Source organism: Lissotriton helveticus, chromosome 10 (genome assembly GCF_964261635.1).
Source record: "Lissotriton helveticus chromosome 10, aLisHel1.1, whole genome shotgun sequence".
Lineage (NCBI taxonomy): Eukaryota > Metazoa > Chordata > Amphibia > Caudata > Salamandridae > Lissotriton > Lissotriton helveticus.
In genome coordinates this window covers 930,036,377-930,055,863 of record NC_136071.1, presented here as the reverse complement: position 1 = coordinate 930,055,863, position 19,487 = coordinate 930,036,377, and the positions used below count along the sequence as shown (strand labels likewise).

Here is a 19,487-nt window from a genome sequence, read left to right as displayed (position 1 = left end):
AGTCTAGAGCTGGGCACTGACGTCACTGACGAACAGTGGAAATACTGCTGTAACATCACGGCCAACATATCATCTAGTTGCAGGCTTAAAATCATACATTATAAATTTGAGCAGAGATTCTATTACACGCCGGTTAGGAAACTGAGGTTTCAATTGGCGGACAACGACAGGTGCGTCCGATGTCCAGCGGAGGGAGCGGGATTCCTTCACCTGGCGTGGGACTGCATGGGAGTGCATGAATATTGGACCCAGGTCCATGAGGCGCTGCAGGTCATGACTGAAGGAGCAATACCGTTGGACCCCCTGGTCATGCTATTAGGATACACGTTGGACATACCCAAACCTTTCCGCAGATTTGCAGATATTGCATTATTGCTTGCGAAGAGGAGCATGCAGATGGGGGGGGGGAAGGGCTCCGAAATTCAAGGAATGGATGGATGATGTGATATACTGCCAGGAGCAACATAACATATATGCCGACTTGTTGCCTGTACGCTGTAGGCCAAAAGACATCTGGAGTCCGTTGCAAATATACTGATTGTCTAAGGCGACACAACAGGGAGAATCGGAAAGTGATAGCCAGGACGGTGGGATGTGAGTGGAACACTGCTATGGGATTACATACTGATGATGCAAGGGGGATGACTCACGAACACTAGCCTTTGACACCCTGGTGGGACGTATACACTGATAGCCAGGTACTCTATAATGGCCTCTGGCAGGTTCACTGCTGATATCACTCTCTGTAAGTAAAGTATTGTGTGAACCAATGGGAGTGTTGATGAATAATATGAACAGGTTGCAAAACATTGTGCTGAAGACTGCGAAATATGTTACGCTGACATATTTTTGGCTGATTTACTCGCCCTTTATAGGATAAGGTCCGATGTACACTGTACATTGTATAATGTATTGAGATATAACGCTATGCCATCCGTGCCGTGCCCATTGTGAGGTACAACCTCACCTGCCAGAAGATTGAGGAACTGTAACTTGTATGTATGTGACCAATCTGCATGTAATGTGATATACCAGACTGTTAAATAAAGGTTTAAAAAAAAAAATGTTAGCACGGAGTCAGCCCTTCTCGAAATCACCGATGCCATCAGAGAGACTCTTGACTCTGGGGGTAAGGCCATTCTGGTTGTGCTGGACTTGTCGGCGGCTTTCGACACCGTCCCCCACGACGGTCTCCTTTTAAGACTCTGGGAGATCGGTTTTCGCGGGACGGTGTGGAACTGGTTTAAGTCTTTTTTGACCGGCCGCCGTCAAGTGGTCTGGGCACCTCCGTTCTCCGCTGAAATGCCGCCGCTAGAGGTGGGGGTTACCCAGGGGTCTATCCTGAGCCCCACCCTTTTTAATATCTATATGGCCCCTCTGGCGGCGGTAGCGGAGTCCTTCGGTGCCCGGATCATATCTTACGCTGATGATACCCAGCTCCTTTTTACTTGTAAGAAGGAAGAGGCTTTTGATGGTGGTCAGATCAAAGAATGCCTGGGTGCGGTTTTTGACTGGTCTCGGCGGCACAGTCTGAAATGCAACTCCGATAAGTCGGAGCTGCTTTTCTTCGGATGTCCGCCTGATCCCAGCTGGAAGACATGGTGGCCCCAGGACATGTTTCCACCGGATGCTGCTTCCGCAAAAGCCAAAAACCTTGGTGTGCTGTGTGATGACGGCCTTTCTTTCAGACCCCAGATCATCGGGCTGTCTGGGAAATGCTTTGGCATTTTGAAAATGCTACGGAAGTTTCTTCCGCTGCTGTCTCTGCAACACAAAAAAGTCATTGTTCAGTCTCTAATAGGCTCGCGATTGGATTATGCGAATGCCCTCTATCTCGGGCTGCCTAAATATCTGCTGGCCCGTCTGCAAATTGTGCAGAACTCGGCGGCAAGAGCCATTTTTGGTCTTCCGCGCAGGGCAAAAGCCTCGGAACTGCTTAAGAGACTGCATTGGCTGCCGATTTCCAAGAGAATTACTTTCAAGGTTTTGACACTTGCTTTTAAGGCCCTTCATTCGATTGGCCCTAAATATATTGGGAAGCGCATGGCCTTTTATGCGCCGAGGAGGACTCTACGGTCGGCCTTGCTGGCCAAAGCCGTTGTTCCCCCTATCAGACTCGCCCGGATCGGAAGTTGTTCCTTCCGATACTTGGCTCCACGATGCTGGAATGAGCTTCCAGTTTCCTTAAGGAAAGCCAATAGTCTCCTTTCCTTTCGTAAGGAGTTGAAGACCTGGCTTTTTTCCGTATGATTTTCTTTCGGCCTCTGCGAGTAGCTGTGTTGTGTTTTCTTCTTCAGTTCTCTTTGCCAAAGCGCCGGGACACCCCTAGGGGTAGCCGTGCGCTATAAAAGAGACATAATTAACATAACATAACATAACATGTGCACCCATGCAGATTTCAGGGGTGCAACAGGGTGTCCTTTGGATACCCCTGCACCCTTGAAATTATTCTCAATTTGCGATTAGCAAATTGCGGATCGCAAATTGAGAATAACTTCTCATTCATTCCTATGGGCCTCCTGGCCCATAGAAATGAATGGGAAAGTATTCCTTAATTGCGAATACGCAATTTGCGAATTCGCAATTAAAGAATATCAAGAAATCGCTAAAAAATTGCAATTTTCTTGATACATACCAATTAGCGATTCTGAAATAGCGATTTCTTAAAAATCAGTATTACAGAATCGCTAATTGTTACCTTGATACATATGGTCCATTGTCCTTCCTCATTGTGACTAGCTGTGGATTTTGGACCCTAGCTCAGCTGGCACCTAACAAACTTGTACATTTTTAAAAACTAGACACCCAGGGGAATCCAGGATGAGGTGACATGTGTCGCTCTCACCAGGTTCTGTTATCCAGAATCCCTTGTACACCTCAAACTGTGTCAAATAAAACACATTTTCCTCGCATTTCTGTGATGGAAAGTTCTGGAATCTGCAGGGAGCCACAAACTTCCACCCACCCAGCATTCCCCCAAGTCTCCCGATAAAAATGTTACCTCACTTGTGTGGGTAGGCCAAGTGCCTGCAACATGAAACATCACATTTCTCCAGTAAAAACAGAACTTTTTTAGGTCGAGCCGGGGCAGCGCATGTGCTGCTCTGTGAGGCATGCTGCATTCAGGTAGGGTCTTGAAGCTCCTTCCATGTCCCGCCAATCTTTTCAATTGGCTCCTGCTACTGTCCTTTCTAAATCATTGCTTTTCATTCATGAATAGGTTTAAAAGACCCTCCTTGGAACCGACTTGTCTGCATTTGTGACCTCCGACGAGGACTTGACTTTTTACTTGTGCTGCTTTATCTAGGCTGTGAGCACTATTTGCTTGAGTGATTTGCCCCTATTCCACTCACTGTGTGCTTTCCTACAAGTAGCACGCTGCCCTCATTTATTTTAATTGCTGATGGCGGTAAGCTTTATCTATAGCAGTCGCGTTTCTTTATTTAATTTGGCAGCGCGGTCTGCTTTAATTATAGGGGTTGCACTTCTTTATTTATTTAATTTGGCAGCACCGTCTGCTTTAACTTTAGCGGCCGTGCTACTCCACATTTTTTTTTTTGCATTGAAAGCCCCCATACCATGCTTTGACATACATAGTGGCAGCGGCCCTTTCTTTAGACGCTGCTGCCGTATTCAGGTCACAGTGAGCTGCGTCTAAATAAAGGGGCGTGCCGACCATTAAATTAAAAGCATGGCATGAGAGGCTTTCACAGGAAGCTCAAAATCCCAATGAGCACATTCTGCAAGGGAATGGGCTGACTATTTGTCAGGAATAGCCTCATCAACCCCAAGATCCAGGGCTATTTCACCACGGGCAAGTTTCACTTTTCAGGTAGCAGGATGGACATGTTCCTTTTGAGCAACATCAGCACGCTCAAACCTTTGAATTTCTCTTAGTGAAACTACCAGCAGCACCTTTAACTGACAACGATAGCACAGTAAGATAAACAGAAAGCCATCCGAAAGAAGAGGGGCTGGAACAGTGTCCTAGGCATGCCTCACTGCAGGGATGCTGGTAGCTGATAGAAGGGCCAGATAAAGGGTTAGCTGCGGGGCTGACACAGCACTTGCAGCCCGTTCATGACCAGAGAGGGCCAGGAACCCCACACATCCATAGCAGACGTAGCCTAGAAGCTGAAATGCCTAGCTTCTATGGGGGGAGGGGCTTCATTGGAGTGTTGTCAAGGGTGATGTATGGTGATGGACAACCAGCTAATCACTCTGCGAAGCTGTGACTATTACTTGGTGAGGATGATGTATGAGAATCAATTATTTATGGCCATCTAATGATCATGGCCATAACCTGTGATAAGTGCATGAGGCATATCAATAATCGAGATTATCATGATGTTCTATGACCACCATATTGCTAATAAACTGTGGCTGTTTACACAACGAGCCTTCTTGTCAGCTTGCAGAAGGTAATGGGGGGAGGTGAAGGTGTAAAGTGGTGCAAAGCCCGGGACGAATTGGGGTCGCTCACCTGCGGTGGGTTATGTCAGAAAGCATCCAAAATTCATTATATATCTTGAACCACGTGCCCTAACTCGGACATAAAAGAACCAGAAATTACTGTATACTCCAGAGACTACACTCATGAACCATGTAAGATTTTGTTTTGGGCTTACTAGCTAGTGCCAAACACCCAAGATGCCTTCCCTTACGAGCTAAAATGATGGAACAAAGCTTACAAAAACAGAGGAGGGGAATAATTAGCATAGACAATAAACAATGACATCCCTTCATTGCAGAAAGATTTCACAACCATATCACATCCTTCACTTTAATGGGAATGCTTATATTTTCGAGCCTCAGTTGAGATGCAAACTGTGCAATGAGTATTATATAGAAATGAAAGATAATTGTATAATACGTGTAGAAGTGTAGTCCATATTGCTTATAAACATGCTTAGGAGGCTTATAAATGCAGAATTTGAAAGAATTCAATAAAAACTAAGCACCCATCAAAATTTCATGCATAAATAAGATTATTAAAAGAAGGCAAGAGGGACAGTGAACTATAAAAGTAACTTAAGTTCAGAAACACATAAAAAAAAAGCTCATAAATTAATAACAGGAACGAAAAAGTCAATCATTCTAAATAATAAGCGATGTACTTTCCGCAACATCAACTGAAAAGGATACAACTCCGTTCTGGTACTGTTTCACCATCTTCTTGAGTACTCTCAGATGTCTTTCAGTGAAATTGCACTGTGAAAAATACAGTACGATTATGTTGTGCATTCAAATTACTTTAAATATTTGCTCACATAAAATATATCCAACAAACCTAATGAAGAGAAATGTGGATTAAGATTCCCCCGTAGGCTCTGCAATTTTAAACGATGTTTACAAATCGAAAATGTTTGGTGTTCTCGGCCCCCTAACGTTGTAGTTCTATTCTCTGATCTTCAAGCTTTTTTCAACAAGGCTTTGCTTTAATAATGGTATAAGATATTCATATTAGAGGCTCTCGGGCCATAGCAGGATTGGCTGGCTCAGATATGTGGAGATTGAATTGAATGCAATAGGGATGGTAGACCTCTTTAAGAACCCAGCAGTCAGTATTAAGGTCCCTAAACAGAAATTAATTAACCTATTTTTGCTGAAGGCCAACTGAGACCGCTGGGAAAAGAACATGCATTCCCAGGCGCTTGCAGTCTATGATCAAATTCTACAAAGATCAGAGGAAGGCTACTGTTACCTTTCTTCCGTGACAGTAGCTCAACACAGATTTATTCTGCTGTGCTTCTGCCTGAGCTTAATTCCATTGATGTTGGGGTTCCCAGAGAAGAGGTACAAGCAGCAGCGGTGCGTCCATTGGGGCGTAGGGGCGTAGCCCCTCCAGCCACATGGACCCACCGTCGGCGTGCATCGCGCATTAGCAATTTAGCAGCAATGAGCAATCCCATTCCCCTAATAATTTAAATTGCAATCCATCCGCCTGACCGCCGGGACACACCCGGCGATTTCGGAGTGCGCAGGGGGGGGTGGCCTCAGCCTGCTGCAGCTTGAGTGACAGTCACTCAGTCACACCCTCAGGCTGCAGCAGACCAGTCCAGACTGTAGTGCGCAAGTGCAAGTTGGTGTAAAACTTGCCCGCGCATGTGCACAGTTGTACATTCCCTTACATAGCGTGACCATTACCCGGCCGCAGCCCCCCGGGGTTTACATGGGGCGACTGGGCGAGCAGCATAAAAGCCCCCCTAGCCAATCCTGGCGCTGCTTGCAGCGCCATGATTGGCTGGTCCACTGCGCAGCATCGATCATTGGATGCCGCGCGTGGGGGTGACACACTGCCTCAGCCTCACTGTTATGGCCAATCACTGTGTGACTTCATGTGAAGCCATGCAGTGATTGGCCATTATCGCCGGGATGCGTGCGCTGGCTGCTGTGAGTGTAGCGTGGTGACTCACTCCTGCGCGTCAATACAAGCGAGATAGGGAAAGTTTGGTGCTGCAGCAGTACTTTGATAACCAGTAACCGGCCGCCATGTGCCCCTGCAGACAAGGTAAGAAGGCTTACATAGGAGAGGGGCCTACACAGACTAGCAAGGATGGGGAACACTTGCAAGGCAGACTGAAAGAACTGGTGTAGGGATAGGCAGCTGCGACGAGATCTTCGAGGACAGGCGTGTATGGGGGGGGGGGCGTCTGTCTCATTCTTCCCTGGGCTGTATTACAATAGGTGTCCCAGTTGGCCGAACGGCTTTATCGGATTCTCTGGCATGACTGAAATGCCCTCTGACGGGGGCCCCATGCTGTAATCTACATGACGTAATGGTATGATGGCAGGAGGGAGCTAGGACCCTGTATGAGGAGAGTTTTCGGGGAAAGGGAGCGTTCTGGTAGATGGAGGTAGAAAGGTAACCGTGAAAGTTGGCGTTCCCATGAATGTACCATAAAGTAAGTTACAGGTCAGTATAGTTTCTCATTCGTGCAATCACGGTATCGCAAATGGTGTCAGAGCAATAAATATCAAAGAGCTGCTGCTCCCTCTGTTGCAAATGAATTGTATGGGTATGCCCCCCCCCCCTCTCCTTCTGAGCTGTATTGCAGACAGGTGAGCTGGTGCCCACTCTGCATCTCTCTTGGAAGGGGGGTCTAACTGATCCCAACATCTCTCTGCAGGTGGGTGGCGTTAACTACTTCCGGTTGCAGGGGGTTCTCGCCACCTTTTTTAAATGCAAGGTGGGTTGTTGCCTTCAGTGATAGGTGGATGTGTGGCTCTAAACAGCCTGGCCAGCTCATCATTGATCTGAACAGGTCCACATTTGTGGCTGTGCTTTGGCTGCACGTTAACTGTAATAGCATGCACTGTCCCAGTCTGCACCGGGGCACACACTTCATGGTGCTAACTGGGGCTATAAACCCAATATGTAATGTGCACCCGCATTGTAAATCCACCCAGGGTACCTTCTACGCACGTTCCTGATATTACCTGGGGCGTATTTGAGGGTCCTGCTGCTGTCCATGGCCAAGCACCTGAGGTGGCTCCACTTGTGCCTCTGTCATAATGTTCCTATTCTTTAATGTGTAATTCAAACAATGGATTCTTTGCTCCGAAACCGTTCTGTAGTCTTTACGTTCAGCTCTGACAGGCTGGTGCTCAATAGATCCACTTTCTGTTAACAACTGGTTCTTCTGCTGTGCCTTGCAAACCAAATGCTACAGAACTCTTCAGACTTTCTGAAATTCTGGTATCTTAACAGATTTGTTTCTGATCATTTACTCTTGTGATGCTAACCCACTTTAATTCCTACAGCCTGGGATTCCTGACTTGTGATCTGTCATTACTGCAGCAGCACGGTAGTGTAAATTGTCTGACACCTTTGACTCGGCTGGTTTAGTTTGCACTTGTTCCGAGCTTATGCTGGGACAATCTGCGAAGGAGAAAGGAGAGGTCTATGGACTGTCGAATGAGTGGGCTACATCTCTACTTCCTAAAACTATATATTGCTATTCAAACCCGATCCATGCTCTGCCACGCGCTTCTGCATAGCATTGTGATACTGCTTAGACCAGCAGTGTCGCATAAACGAGTCTATTCTGAGGCAAGGGTTTGACCTGTGAAATTGCGTGATATGTAAACTTGTTTTACTAAGACACTCCAGCGTAGGCTGGCCTATAACCTTCAGTAGTTAAGTGGCCTTATTTCCACACAAGGAGTAGCCAGCAACAGAGCTCCATCTAACTGCTTTTCTTGAATCCACCTGCCCCTCCCAGGTTCCAAGATGCAGGACATAACAAATTGCTTCTGCTGTAGCTCCTACTAAGGGCTGGTTGCTTCCAGTATTTGAAACTGATACTGTTAACTTGAGTTTGATAGTCTTGTATAAGGTGGGATAGAGATCGCTGTGTAGTTGGGATTTGTCTAAATCTAAGCCACGTCTCTTGGTAATAAGGTCCAGCTATTCCATAGGTGCTCTAACTATGTCAACGTTGCGATGGCTAGGGTGATGACTTTAACATTACCCCAAAAAATGTTTAATGTACTGATACTCTAAACTTGGGGGCTGAGAAGGAGGGTGGATCACTGAGGCAGGCTTCAAGGTGGCAATGAGGGCCAATCACTGAGGCAGGATTGGGGCGTTTCAATGTAAATTAACCTCTGCGTCAGGATCTGTGTATGGGGGTCTGTAGGTTTGCATACTTTGGGTACAGTCGACCTAGTTATCCCAAACGTTTCCTTTGTACTTGAAGCTGTAAATCATTTTGAGGATAGAAGTTTGAAGATTTCTTAAGGTACTTGATCTGATCTCCACAATCCAAAGGTGCGGATTTCTGTGATCATGTTAAGTATGTCTTCAGAAGCCTGTGAAGTACTGTTGACTACTGACAAGCACTCTAGACAATCTGTGGTGGGATGAAAGGTGGTCTCTGTGGTCCAGTGTCACTAGCAAGTGCCTTCTGATAGCAGAACGCTTGGTGATGGTGTTATAGCTGGGGGTTGTCATGGACTGTGGCAGCGCAAACTAGTAAAAGGTTTTTATTTATTTTTTAATTTATTTTACCCTTAGTTTCTACTATATTCCCAAACTTGCACGTGACAGGGGATTGGCATTCCGCTCATGCTGCAGCCATCCTCACTTTTAGTTCATGGGTGCACCTGTTTAGTGTCTCTGCATTGCTTTGGATATTGTGTCCTTGGACCCCCCTTATCTCCTGATTGCATAAATGTGCAATGGATGTTAACTTTGCATTTGATTTGGGGTGTCCTTCAGAGGAGGGCTCACTGCTCCAGGAGAATGGTAAACTGGTAACATCGTTCCGAATCCTTTTATCGCTGCTTACCACTGCAGCCATGCTTCAGACAGCGCTGTTTCCCGGCGCAGCCATGCTTCAGACAGCGCTGCCTCCCGGCGCAGCCAGTGCTTCAGACAGCACGGCTGCCCTGGCACCCCCATAATGAACTGTATCCCACGTGATACTGAGTGAGCAGGTGAGGCAGGCAAGACCAGCAGTTTAGCATTTGCGGTATCTTTTTGGGTGTTTCTGCCTCTTATCCTTCCTTCTTTCTTGATTTCCTTCCTTCTTTCCATTCTTTGCTGTACCGTTTTTATCCATTTATGCTTCCATTCTTCTTTCGTTTTTTTATGTCCATCCTTTTTATCAGTCCTTTTTTTCTCATTGCTTGTAGACTCCTTCGTCCACCCCTCCTTTATTTTGACCATCCATCCATCCTTCTGCGAGATATCCACACATCCCACCCTGCATGCATCATCTTTCATTCCTTCCATCATACTTTTATTTATCCATCCTTTTGCTCTGCATGCAACCATCCATCCATCTGCACCCCTCCTCTTCATCCATCCTTCCCTGCACCTCTCATTTTCTTCAGTTCTTCTCTGCACTCTTTTCCGTCCATCCTTCGCTTCGTCCCTCCCTTATGTCCCTCCTATCCTCCATCTAGCCTTTTCTGCCCCTCCCCTCCTCTCCTCCATCCACCCCTGCGCGCTGAAGCTGGGATTGAAGGGTTTCAGACCAATGTCTGCGGAGCCCCAAACCAGACTCGTTTCACCCCCCCCTCCTCTTTACAGTACTGATGTGTGTCACGGCACTGCCTGGCATCGAGGCATGGTGCTTACAACATACATGTGCCAGGCATGCATGGTCGGGGGGTCATGCCAGCAGGAGAAGGACTGGTGCCGCCTAGCCCTAGACACAACTCGCAGAGGTGGGTTCTGGGGTTCCTGGGGGAGGGAGGGGGGTCTTTCAAACCTATTCTGGGGAGTTCTGGACGGTTTTAGCCATCGCACTGATGGCTTGGTCTGTACTGGGACTGTCTGAGCTTGTGAGATTCTGAACTTGGGGTTCGAGATGCAGGAACGTCTGCTCCTAAGGCCTCTGCCCTCCCGAGAGGGTGAACAGCTCAGACAGATAAGTGCGGTGCCATCCTGTGGTAAAGGAAAATCCTTCCACAACTTTAGGCTCCTACACTGTCCAAAGACATGCCCCAGGGGTTGGTAACCCTGACGATGACTCACTTTACATTGGCCACTTAATGCCTACAGAAGGAATTCGGAGGTTTAGGTGTGGCAACACCTCCCTGTCCTTAGCACTTTGGTGCAACTTGTGAGTTCTTGCTCGGTGACTGACATAGGCAACCTACGCTATATTCTACCAACTGATCACTACTCTGAGGCTCACGGTATCAATCTCAATTAAAGCTGCATCTCGCGACTAGGTGACCTCAGGAGAGGGGGTAAAATCGTCACTTTTGCCCATTTACAAGAACATTACAAAATGGCGCCCACTGAACTGTTTCACTATATGCAGATTAAACACGCACTGGTGGCGGTCATTCCACGTGATACGACTCTCCCAGAGGCCTCCCCATTAGAGGACCGACGCCTGACGGAGTATATAGATAAACAAGCATTTGCAATGCAATAGGTCTCGCATTAGGAAAGTTTGAGCTATTGGTATTGTAAATGACAAATTTTGTATTTATGTGTTGGTTTTGAAAATAGCGAAATTAATAGCTTTGTCATTTACAATGCCAATAGTTTTAACTTTCGCAAATGTGACACCCATAGCATTTGTAATGCAATATGTGTTGTATTTACATGACTTAGATGTATTGATATTACAAATAGCAATGGCTTTTAATTTTTTTTATAATTAATACGTTAATAAAAGTTATTGTAATTTATAATGGCAATAGCTTAAACTTTTGTAAATAACTTTTGTGAAGGTTATGTTCAGTGTATTTTATTGTGACACAAATCCAAGAACAGAAGTGAAATATTAACATCTTTTGGTGACATTTGTAATATAGCTTGAAACATTGAGAGAACATATTTGAACCAGTTGTTGTTGAATGGTTGCACAGATTGATGCTGTGGTGGCACTTGAGTCTTGGTTACCTGGTAGCGCCTTAGTTTGCAGCTCTGCAGCATTACTCAAGCCAGGAGTAAACGCCCCAGGTCCCAGGCCAGGAGTAAACGCCCCAGCTCGTCTGATGCAGCTTTGGCAGACTTGTCAGACCGCATGAAATTTATATGTAAATAATTAAGGGAGAGGTGCTTTGGTGGAGCCCCTTCACTCGTTTTTTGGTCCAGTCTACAATTACAATACATAAATACAGATTTCTGAGTATGCTTTCACCAAATTAGCTTGTTGTTTTCACAAGGTTTAAAACACCTGCGCCCTGTAAATGGTTTGAAATAAAGGAGATGAAAGAAGTTAATTTGTTCGTTGTGTTTTGCTCGGCCCATCACTAAATAGGTTTTCCATGCGCTCTGCTCCCTTAATTATCACACTGAATGAGTTGCTATTTTCATCATGTGGCTGAACCTGTAATCTGTGTGTAGCAAAGGGGTGCTATGCTGTTGGAAACCTTGCTGAAGCTGATAAGCTGGAGGGTACTTTTCATGCCAATATTGGAGTCTGTAATAGGACGGAATGTATGAAGCTCTGTGGTTATACTGAATAAGCAGCTACCTATGTTATGCCATCTATTAATGTAATAACTGCACTTTCACAATTGCTTTATTAACCTTCCTGCTTTCTCAAATTTGCTTGAACATGCACGATTTTTCCCCTTTTAACTAGCTGGGGACCCTTGTGGTTGTTTAAAGATTTAAGATCAGCCTGTAACTCAGTCTTGAGCTGGGTGGGTGACCTCGATTACAAAGTGGCTGTGCCAGATGTCCCATTATGACCCCTTTTGCCTGTCTCCCCTTCAGACGCAGAGGGCATAAAACTGGGGGGTGCTCAACCCTGCCAAAAAACTGAGGGGTGACCCTAAGAGCACAGCTGCCATCCAATCAGGGGTGGGATGCTTTGGTGTGCTGGTCTGGTTTTCTGGGTGCATTGGCTCAAGTTTTCCCATGTAATTGATTGGGTGTCTTGGTAAGTTGCTTTTATGTGAATGTCTGACTTATGACTGCGCATTCCTTTCAGTGTGCACTTGCTTCAGTTTACTTTTTGAGTCACTGTCTAGTTTGCTGGATGTATTGCTTTCATTTTTCTTTCATTAAACTGTTTGACTTGCTTGGTGCTTTTATGTTGGTGCCTGCATGCTGAAGTGTACTCTTCTTCAGTTTAAATGTATGTGACTGGCCTGTTGACTAGCACCCTGTTTTCAAAGTGAAGGTTCACAGGTTCACACTTGCTTTAGTTTACTTTTGTATGGTTGACTGCATGCACTGTTTTGCTGAATGCATTGCTTTAAGTTACTACTTGATGCATTGCTTTCAGTTTCCTTTCAAGTAATTGCCTCTCATTTTCCTAATGCTTTGTGAAGGCTGTTTCCCAACTGCTGTGCAACTTCTTCTACTCTTAGAGCTGAGATTTTCATGAAAGTCTTATAGTCTGAATTCAGCACCTGAGCGTAATAGGACGAAATGTATGAAGCTCTGTGGTTATACTGAATAAGCAGCTACCTATGTAATGCCATCTATTAATATAATAACTGCACTTTCACAATTGCTTTATTAACCTTCCTGCTTTCTCAAATTTGCTTGAAAATGCACGATTTTTCTTCTTTTTTTAAAAAAAATTCTTGGGGGGGGGGGGGTTATCCCCCCAAACCCCCCTTTTGGGGTTCGGGCTCGCCAGCTGCGCTCGCTCGCTACGGTGCTGTATGCAAATCACTTTGCGCCCCACCACTTTGAAATGTCACCCACCGCCCCTGGGTACAAGCATGCAGATCTAGTGCCCTGTCCCTGTGATACTGTTCACCACAGTCTGACCTACATTTGGTCTTTTTTTGTAAGTGTTATCTTAACGAAAAAAAAAGGTTCCTCCTCCCAATTCTAAGGCGGAAACATTTCTTGCTATGCCGAGTGGCACTGCATTTTCTGAAAGCTCTCTCAAACCCCCATGTCTGCTATTTTGTAGCTTCCTTTTTATGGGCCTGTTGGAGGAATAGAAGGGCCAGGGGTTTGCTATGATGAATTAAGACTCTTAATCTTCACAAATTAAATTGTACAGCTGATTTGGTTTTACTAACAAATTAAAAAAGTTTAATAAGGTTTGAAAAATGATTCATGCTTGTTTACTTAATGAGTTTTAATGTGATTTAATCGAAGAATTTGTGCTTTTATGAATTGTCTGTACATAGATCGAATAAAGAGTTAAAGTAAGTAGAACAGATACCATTAAATTATAGTTGCCATAACTTTAATGAAGGCATGCAACATTCAAGGCTGACCGTCCAGCTTATGAGCGACTCAACACTTTATTCCTCAACATACAATAACAAAAGTGAAGAAAAAACATACAGTCATGGAAATACTTATTAAAGTGTATCGGATTACAACATCAAATAACTTGCTCGTGGCCAGTACTTGCAGCCTCAAGTATACACATCAATGTAAATCACTATTCAACTTTGCAAGAATGATTTGTATTGCTTCTGAGAAATATATGTCATGCATCATGCAAAAGGTTTGAGTAAACGTCTAGCCAATAGGTTTAAAGTGGAAAACGACATACGTTTTCAGCATGAAAAAATGCTTTAGGAGTATGGTTCAGTGCACTAAGAACTTGATAACAGAGTAGGGCAAAATAGCCGACCAATACACGCCACTGTCCTACAGTGGCCATTTTAAATAAAGGCGCATGGTTGAATTTTCAGCATAGTAAATCATCTGGCTTTCTCGCTTTCTCGCTGAGAGAATAGAAAATTAATAATAATAATAATTATTATTATTATTACTATATTATTATTACTATCTGGCTTTCTCACTGAGAGAGTAAATACACATATGTAAGCCTTAATATTTGCTAATCCCTGTGTGAAAATAAATCTACAAATGAGCTTTAACCAATACTAATACATTGTTTATTAATCAATTGCAATTTTGTTAGTATACCTTCCTGAAGCTCACTAAATCTTAGCATTATTGCACATTTACAGGTATTTTACACAAACTGCCAATTTTATTAGGCTGTGTTGTATGTTCCACAATTTAGCTTGACCATCACAGTAAGCATAGCCTCATTTCAAAATTGTCACTACGACGGAAGGATTTCCGACAGGAGTAGAGTTAGACATTTATTTGAAAATCCTGTGTAGAATTCTTCGAAAACAGTCTTTCTGGTGGATACTCTAACCGTAGATTCCTCACCAAGTGAATACACTCGGGTCCCAGACTTGATCCAGAGATTTTTCTCAGCATTGCTCTGGTGCGCCATAACGCCAAAAACCTCCTGTGATTCTGGGCAAATCACTTAATCTCCCCGTGCCTAAAAATGAATGTGTGTCCTCAAGTATGATGTTGGAGCCAAATATATGTACAATCTTTGTGAACTGACATCAGTTTGTTTCTTGACTTTGTCTGTGCCATCAGACGCGGAGTTTATTAACTGATCACATGTGATAGTGTGCAGATCTCTCAATTAGAATTTTTTTAAGAATGGTGAAAAGAGTCCATTCCACAAAATGGGGAGAAGGAAGTTCCAATGAGGAATCTGCAATTAGATAGAGTATTCAACAGAAATAGCGTTACAGAAGGTAAATATCTTGTCCAGCACATGGTCTAACAGCAGATTCCTCACCATATGAATAGATACTAAAGCAGTACCTCCTAAGGTAGTGGGTCTGTAGAATGGCTGGAAAATCCCATAGGACGGAAGTACTCTTACTGCTGGACCAGGCTATAAACCAGTCGTGCTTCTTGAATGTATGAAGTGATGGTCATGTTTCAGCCTGACTGATGTCCAGAAAAAGGCACTCCGTGTACCAACACAGTGGAAGTAGCTATGGCTCTGGTCCAATGGGTATTTGGACAACATATTGCGTTGTAAATATGGGGATACAGTGATGTTGGAAAAAATATTGCAGTACAGAAATATCATGATGCAGAAATATTGTCAAGAATATCGATATTTTTCAGGTAAGTAATATTGTTCAGAATATTGTTGTTAATATTGTTTTCAATAACATGGTGGCAAAAAATATAGTTTTTAAATACATTTTTGTTCATATATTAATTTTGTGTTATTTTAGTTTGTATAATAGTTAATAATATTTGTTATTATAGTTTGCAATTTTGAGTGATTTATAATCTTTAATTTAATTGCTAAGAATAATTTATAGTGTCGTAGCGGGTTGCTAGGTTTGTAGGGCCATAGGGTGGGAGTTAATTAAGTAATATTTAACAATCAATTATTTTTAATAATGTAATTGATTACTAATGATTTAAATTGTGTAATAATTGTATTTTTTAGTTATATTGTAGGTGGGGGTATCTGGGTTTGTAGGGGTATAGGGTGGGAAGTCAATTGTTATAATTAATTAACAATTAATTAATTTATTAATTATTTTATTAATAAAATGTGTGATTTGGGTTGTAAAGACATCTTAATGTTGCGATTTACCTCTGCTAAGTGGGGGGCGATAGATTTGTATAACGTCTATGCTAGAGGATCCAGTACCGGGAGCTCCACCACTTTAGAGGCCCTGTCCTCCTTTTTGCAAACCAAGTCCCTCGGTAATCGAGTAATATTAGCTGGGGATTTAAATAGGACCTTTGAACCCCTAGATAGTTCTGAAGATCCCCTGGGGCAGGAGGAAGATAATCTTTGGGGAGTGCCTCCCTTGAATTTAGCCCCCGTTAAACGCTGGACAAAGGATATACTCCTCCTAAATGCCTTGTGTTTGGAACATGGCATGAGGGCTCTCAATGGGAGAACAAAGGGTGATAGGGAGGGAGTGTGTACATTCGACAATGGACACAACAGAAGCAGGATAGACTATGTTATATGTAGTCTTAACCTCTGGCAGTGGGTTTGTGATATGGAAATTAAGGGCAGAATAGAAAGTGATCACAACCCCCTCTGTGTGTCTCACACATGGTGGAAGTCTGACCATTCTGATCTGAGGGCAAGTGATGGTTTGCCCCCTGATATCTCATACGATATGCGTAGACTAAAGTGGCCACGTGTTTTGGTAAATGAAGCATCTGTGGACTACATTGGTTCTAAGGTGGATAATGCTCTTGCTGCCATGGAACTAGTAAGTTCTACAGTCCCTGGATCTAGGGCAATCACTGATATACACAATAATCTCTTTGCTCTTTTAAGACCACATTTTATGAGTGCACGCAAGGGAAATGTCTCAGCTCCACCTAAACCAGCTAGGTGGTTTAACCAACAGTGCAGGGCAGCTAGATTAACCTTGGGTAACACTATCAGAAATAAGGACAGGGCAGCAATTAGGGCAGCAAGGAAGCAATATAATCTAAGTATTACCACGGCAAAAAAAATATATGACGAAAAGTTTTGGGCTGATTTAAAGGAAGCCTCTGGAGCCAAGGATTCAAGGCTTTTTTGGAAGATAGTGAAGTGGGGTAGAGGGGGCATCCCAAACAAACCAGATAATAACGTCCCAGAGTCTGCTTGGGTGAACTACTTTAGGCCCCAATATGCAGAGACAAATGAGAAAGTGGTGGGGGAAGTAATTCCAGTTGTATTCTCTAGAGATAATCTCTTTTTCGCCAAAGAAGTTGAACTTGCAATAGGTTCCGCACAAGGGGGTAGGGCCCCGGGTATAGATGGGATACCTTCGGATGTTTTTAAACACGATAAAAAAAGGTGGGTCAGGTACGTGTTCCTGTTGGGGAACGCCATTGCAAAAGGCGCGCTAGTCCCAGACCAATGGAAGGGAGCCATAATTATACCGATATATAAAAAAGGAGATCGATCCCTTCCGGCTAATTATAGGCCAATAAGCTTGATTGCCACTATCCAAAAAGTGATTGGTAAGATGGTGGCAAACAGACTTATGGAATGGGTGGATGAAACTAACTCTCTTTCCCCTTTCCAGGCAGGCTTTCGGAGGGCCACCAGCACTGTTGACCAGGTGTTCCGATTTACTATGTTGCGGTGGGGCACGGTATTTCTTGGCAGGGGCAGCCTGTATGTCGCCTTCGTCGACTTGCGGGCTGCATTCGACTTGGTCCCAAGATGCAAGCTTTGGTCGGTTTTAAATAAGATAGGCATCCCAGCAGAATTGCTCACATTAATCATGAGGTTGCATGAGAGCAATTTTGCCAAAGTCCAGTGGGGGTCGGATGGCCAATCTTCTATCGATTTTCCGGTAGAACGAGGGGTTCGCCAGGGTTGTGCAATGGCACCCTTGCTTTTTACATTATATATTAATGGGATAGTCTGCAGGATCCAGGATGCCAGTGTGGATGCTCCTTCGTTAACGGGCCTCAGGGTCCCGATCCTGATGTTCGCTGACGACACGTTAATTATGTCTAAGACTCCCGCTGGGTTACAGCGTGCCTTGGATATCTTTGACGAGTTCTGCCTGGAACACGGCCTTGAAGTTAATGTAGGCAAGACCAAGTTGATGGTCTTTTCCCGAGGATGTAAACCTCGTCCTAAGATACACATGAATAACATCGTGCTGGAGGTAGTTAGTGAGTTCACCTATTTAGGAGTACAAATAGCTACCAACCAGGGTTGGTCCCGTCACATAGAAAAAGCAGTTCTGAAACACCTCCAAATTTCGGGGGCTCTACGGGTGGAGCATAAGAAATCAAAAACAAAGCCCATAAAACCTGTCCTTGCCGTATATGATGCTAAAGCATTAGGCTCGGCTCGATATGGGGCAGAGCTGTGGGGCTATGAGAAGCTCAACTCACTACAGATAGCAGAGAACAGGTTTCTCAGGGGAATCACGGGACTTCCCCAGAGTACCCCACTAACCCCCCTTAGTCTTGATCTTGGGAGAAGAACTGTTAGTGATCGAGCCCGATTGCGTCCCATCTTACCAACACAGTGGAAGTAGCTATGGCTCTGGTCCAATGGGTATTTGGACAACATATTGCGTTGTAAATATGGGGATACAGTGATGTTGGAAAAAATATTGCAGTACAGAAATATCATGATGCAGAAATATTGTCAAGAATATCGATATTTTTCAGGTAAGTAATATTGTTCAGAATATTGTTGTTAATATTGTTTTCAATAACATGGTGGCAAAAAATATAGTTTTTAAATACATTTTTGTTCATATATTAATTTTGTGTTATTTTAGTTTGTATAATAGTTAATAATATTTGTTATTATAGTTTGCAATTTTGAGTGATTTATAATCTTTAATTTAATTGCTAAGAATAATTTATAGTGTCGTAGCGGGTTGCTAGGTTTGTAGGGCCATAGGGTGGGAGTTAATTAAGTAATATTTAACAATCAATTATTTTTAATAATGTAATTGATTACTAATGATTTAAATTGTGTAATAATTGTATTTTTTAGTTATATTGTAGGTGGGGGTATCTGGGTTTGTAGGGGTATAGGGTGGGAAGTCAATTGTTATAATTAATTAACAATTAATTAATTTATTAATTATTTTATTAATAAAATGTGTGATTTGGGTTGTAAAGACATCTTAATGTTGCGATTTACCTCTGCTAAGTGGGGGGCGATAGATTTGTATAACGTCTATGCTAGAGGATCCAGTACCGGGAGCTCCACCACTTTAGAGGCCCTGTCCTCCTTTTTGCAAACCAAGTCCCTCGGTAATCGAGTAATATTAGCTGGGGATTTAAATAGGACCTTTGAACCCCTAGATAGTTCTGAAGATCCCCTGGGGCAGGAGGAAGATAATCTTTGGGGAGTGCCTCCCTTGAATTTAGCCCCCGTTAAACGCTGGACAAAGGATATACTCCTCCTAAATGCCTTGTGTTTGGAACATGGCATGAGGGCTCTCAATGGGAGAACAAAGGGTGATAGGGAGGGAGTGTGTACATTCGACAATGGACACAACAGAAGCAGGATAGACTATGTTATATGTAGTCTTAACCTCTGGCAGTGGGTTTGTGATATGGAAATTAAGGGCAGAATAGAAAGTGATCACAACCCCCTCTGTGTGTCTCACACATGGTGGAAGTCTGACCATTCTGATCTGAGGGCAAGTGATGGTTTGCCCCCTGATATCTCATACGATATGCGTAGACTAAAGTGGCCACGTGTTTTGGTAAATGAAGCATCTGTGGACTACATTGGTTCTAAGGTGGATAATGC

The 19,487-nt window shown here is 43.8% G+C and overlaps 1 protein-coding gene across 1 annotated transcript in view; it reads right to left on the bottom strand.

Moving 5' to 3' along the window:
• Positions 1 to 19,487, bottom strand: part of CFAP69 (cilia and flagella associated protein 69) — a 599,649-nt gene that overhangs the window by 411,127 nt on the left and 169,035 nt on the right. Inside the window, exon 3 of the mRNA XM_078663586.1 lies at positions 5,146 to 5,211. Coding sequence (XP_078519712.1) covers positions 5,146 to 5,211 — 66 coding nt within the window. The remainder of the gene's footprint in view (positions 1 to 5,145; positions 5,212 to 19,487) is intronic.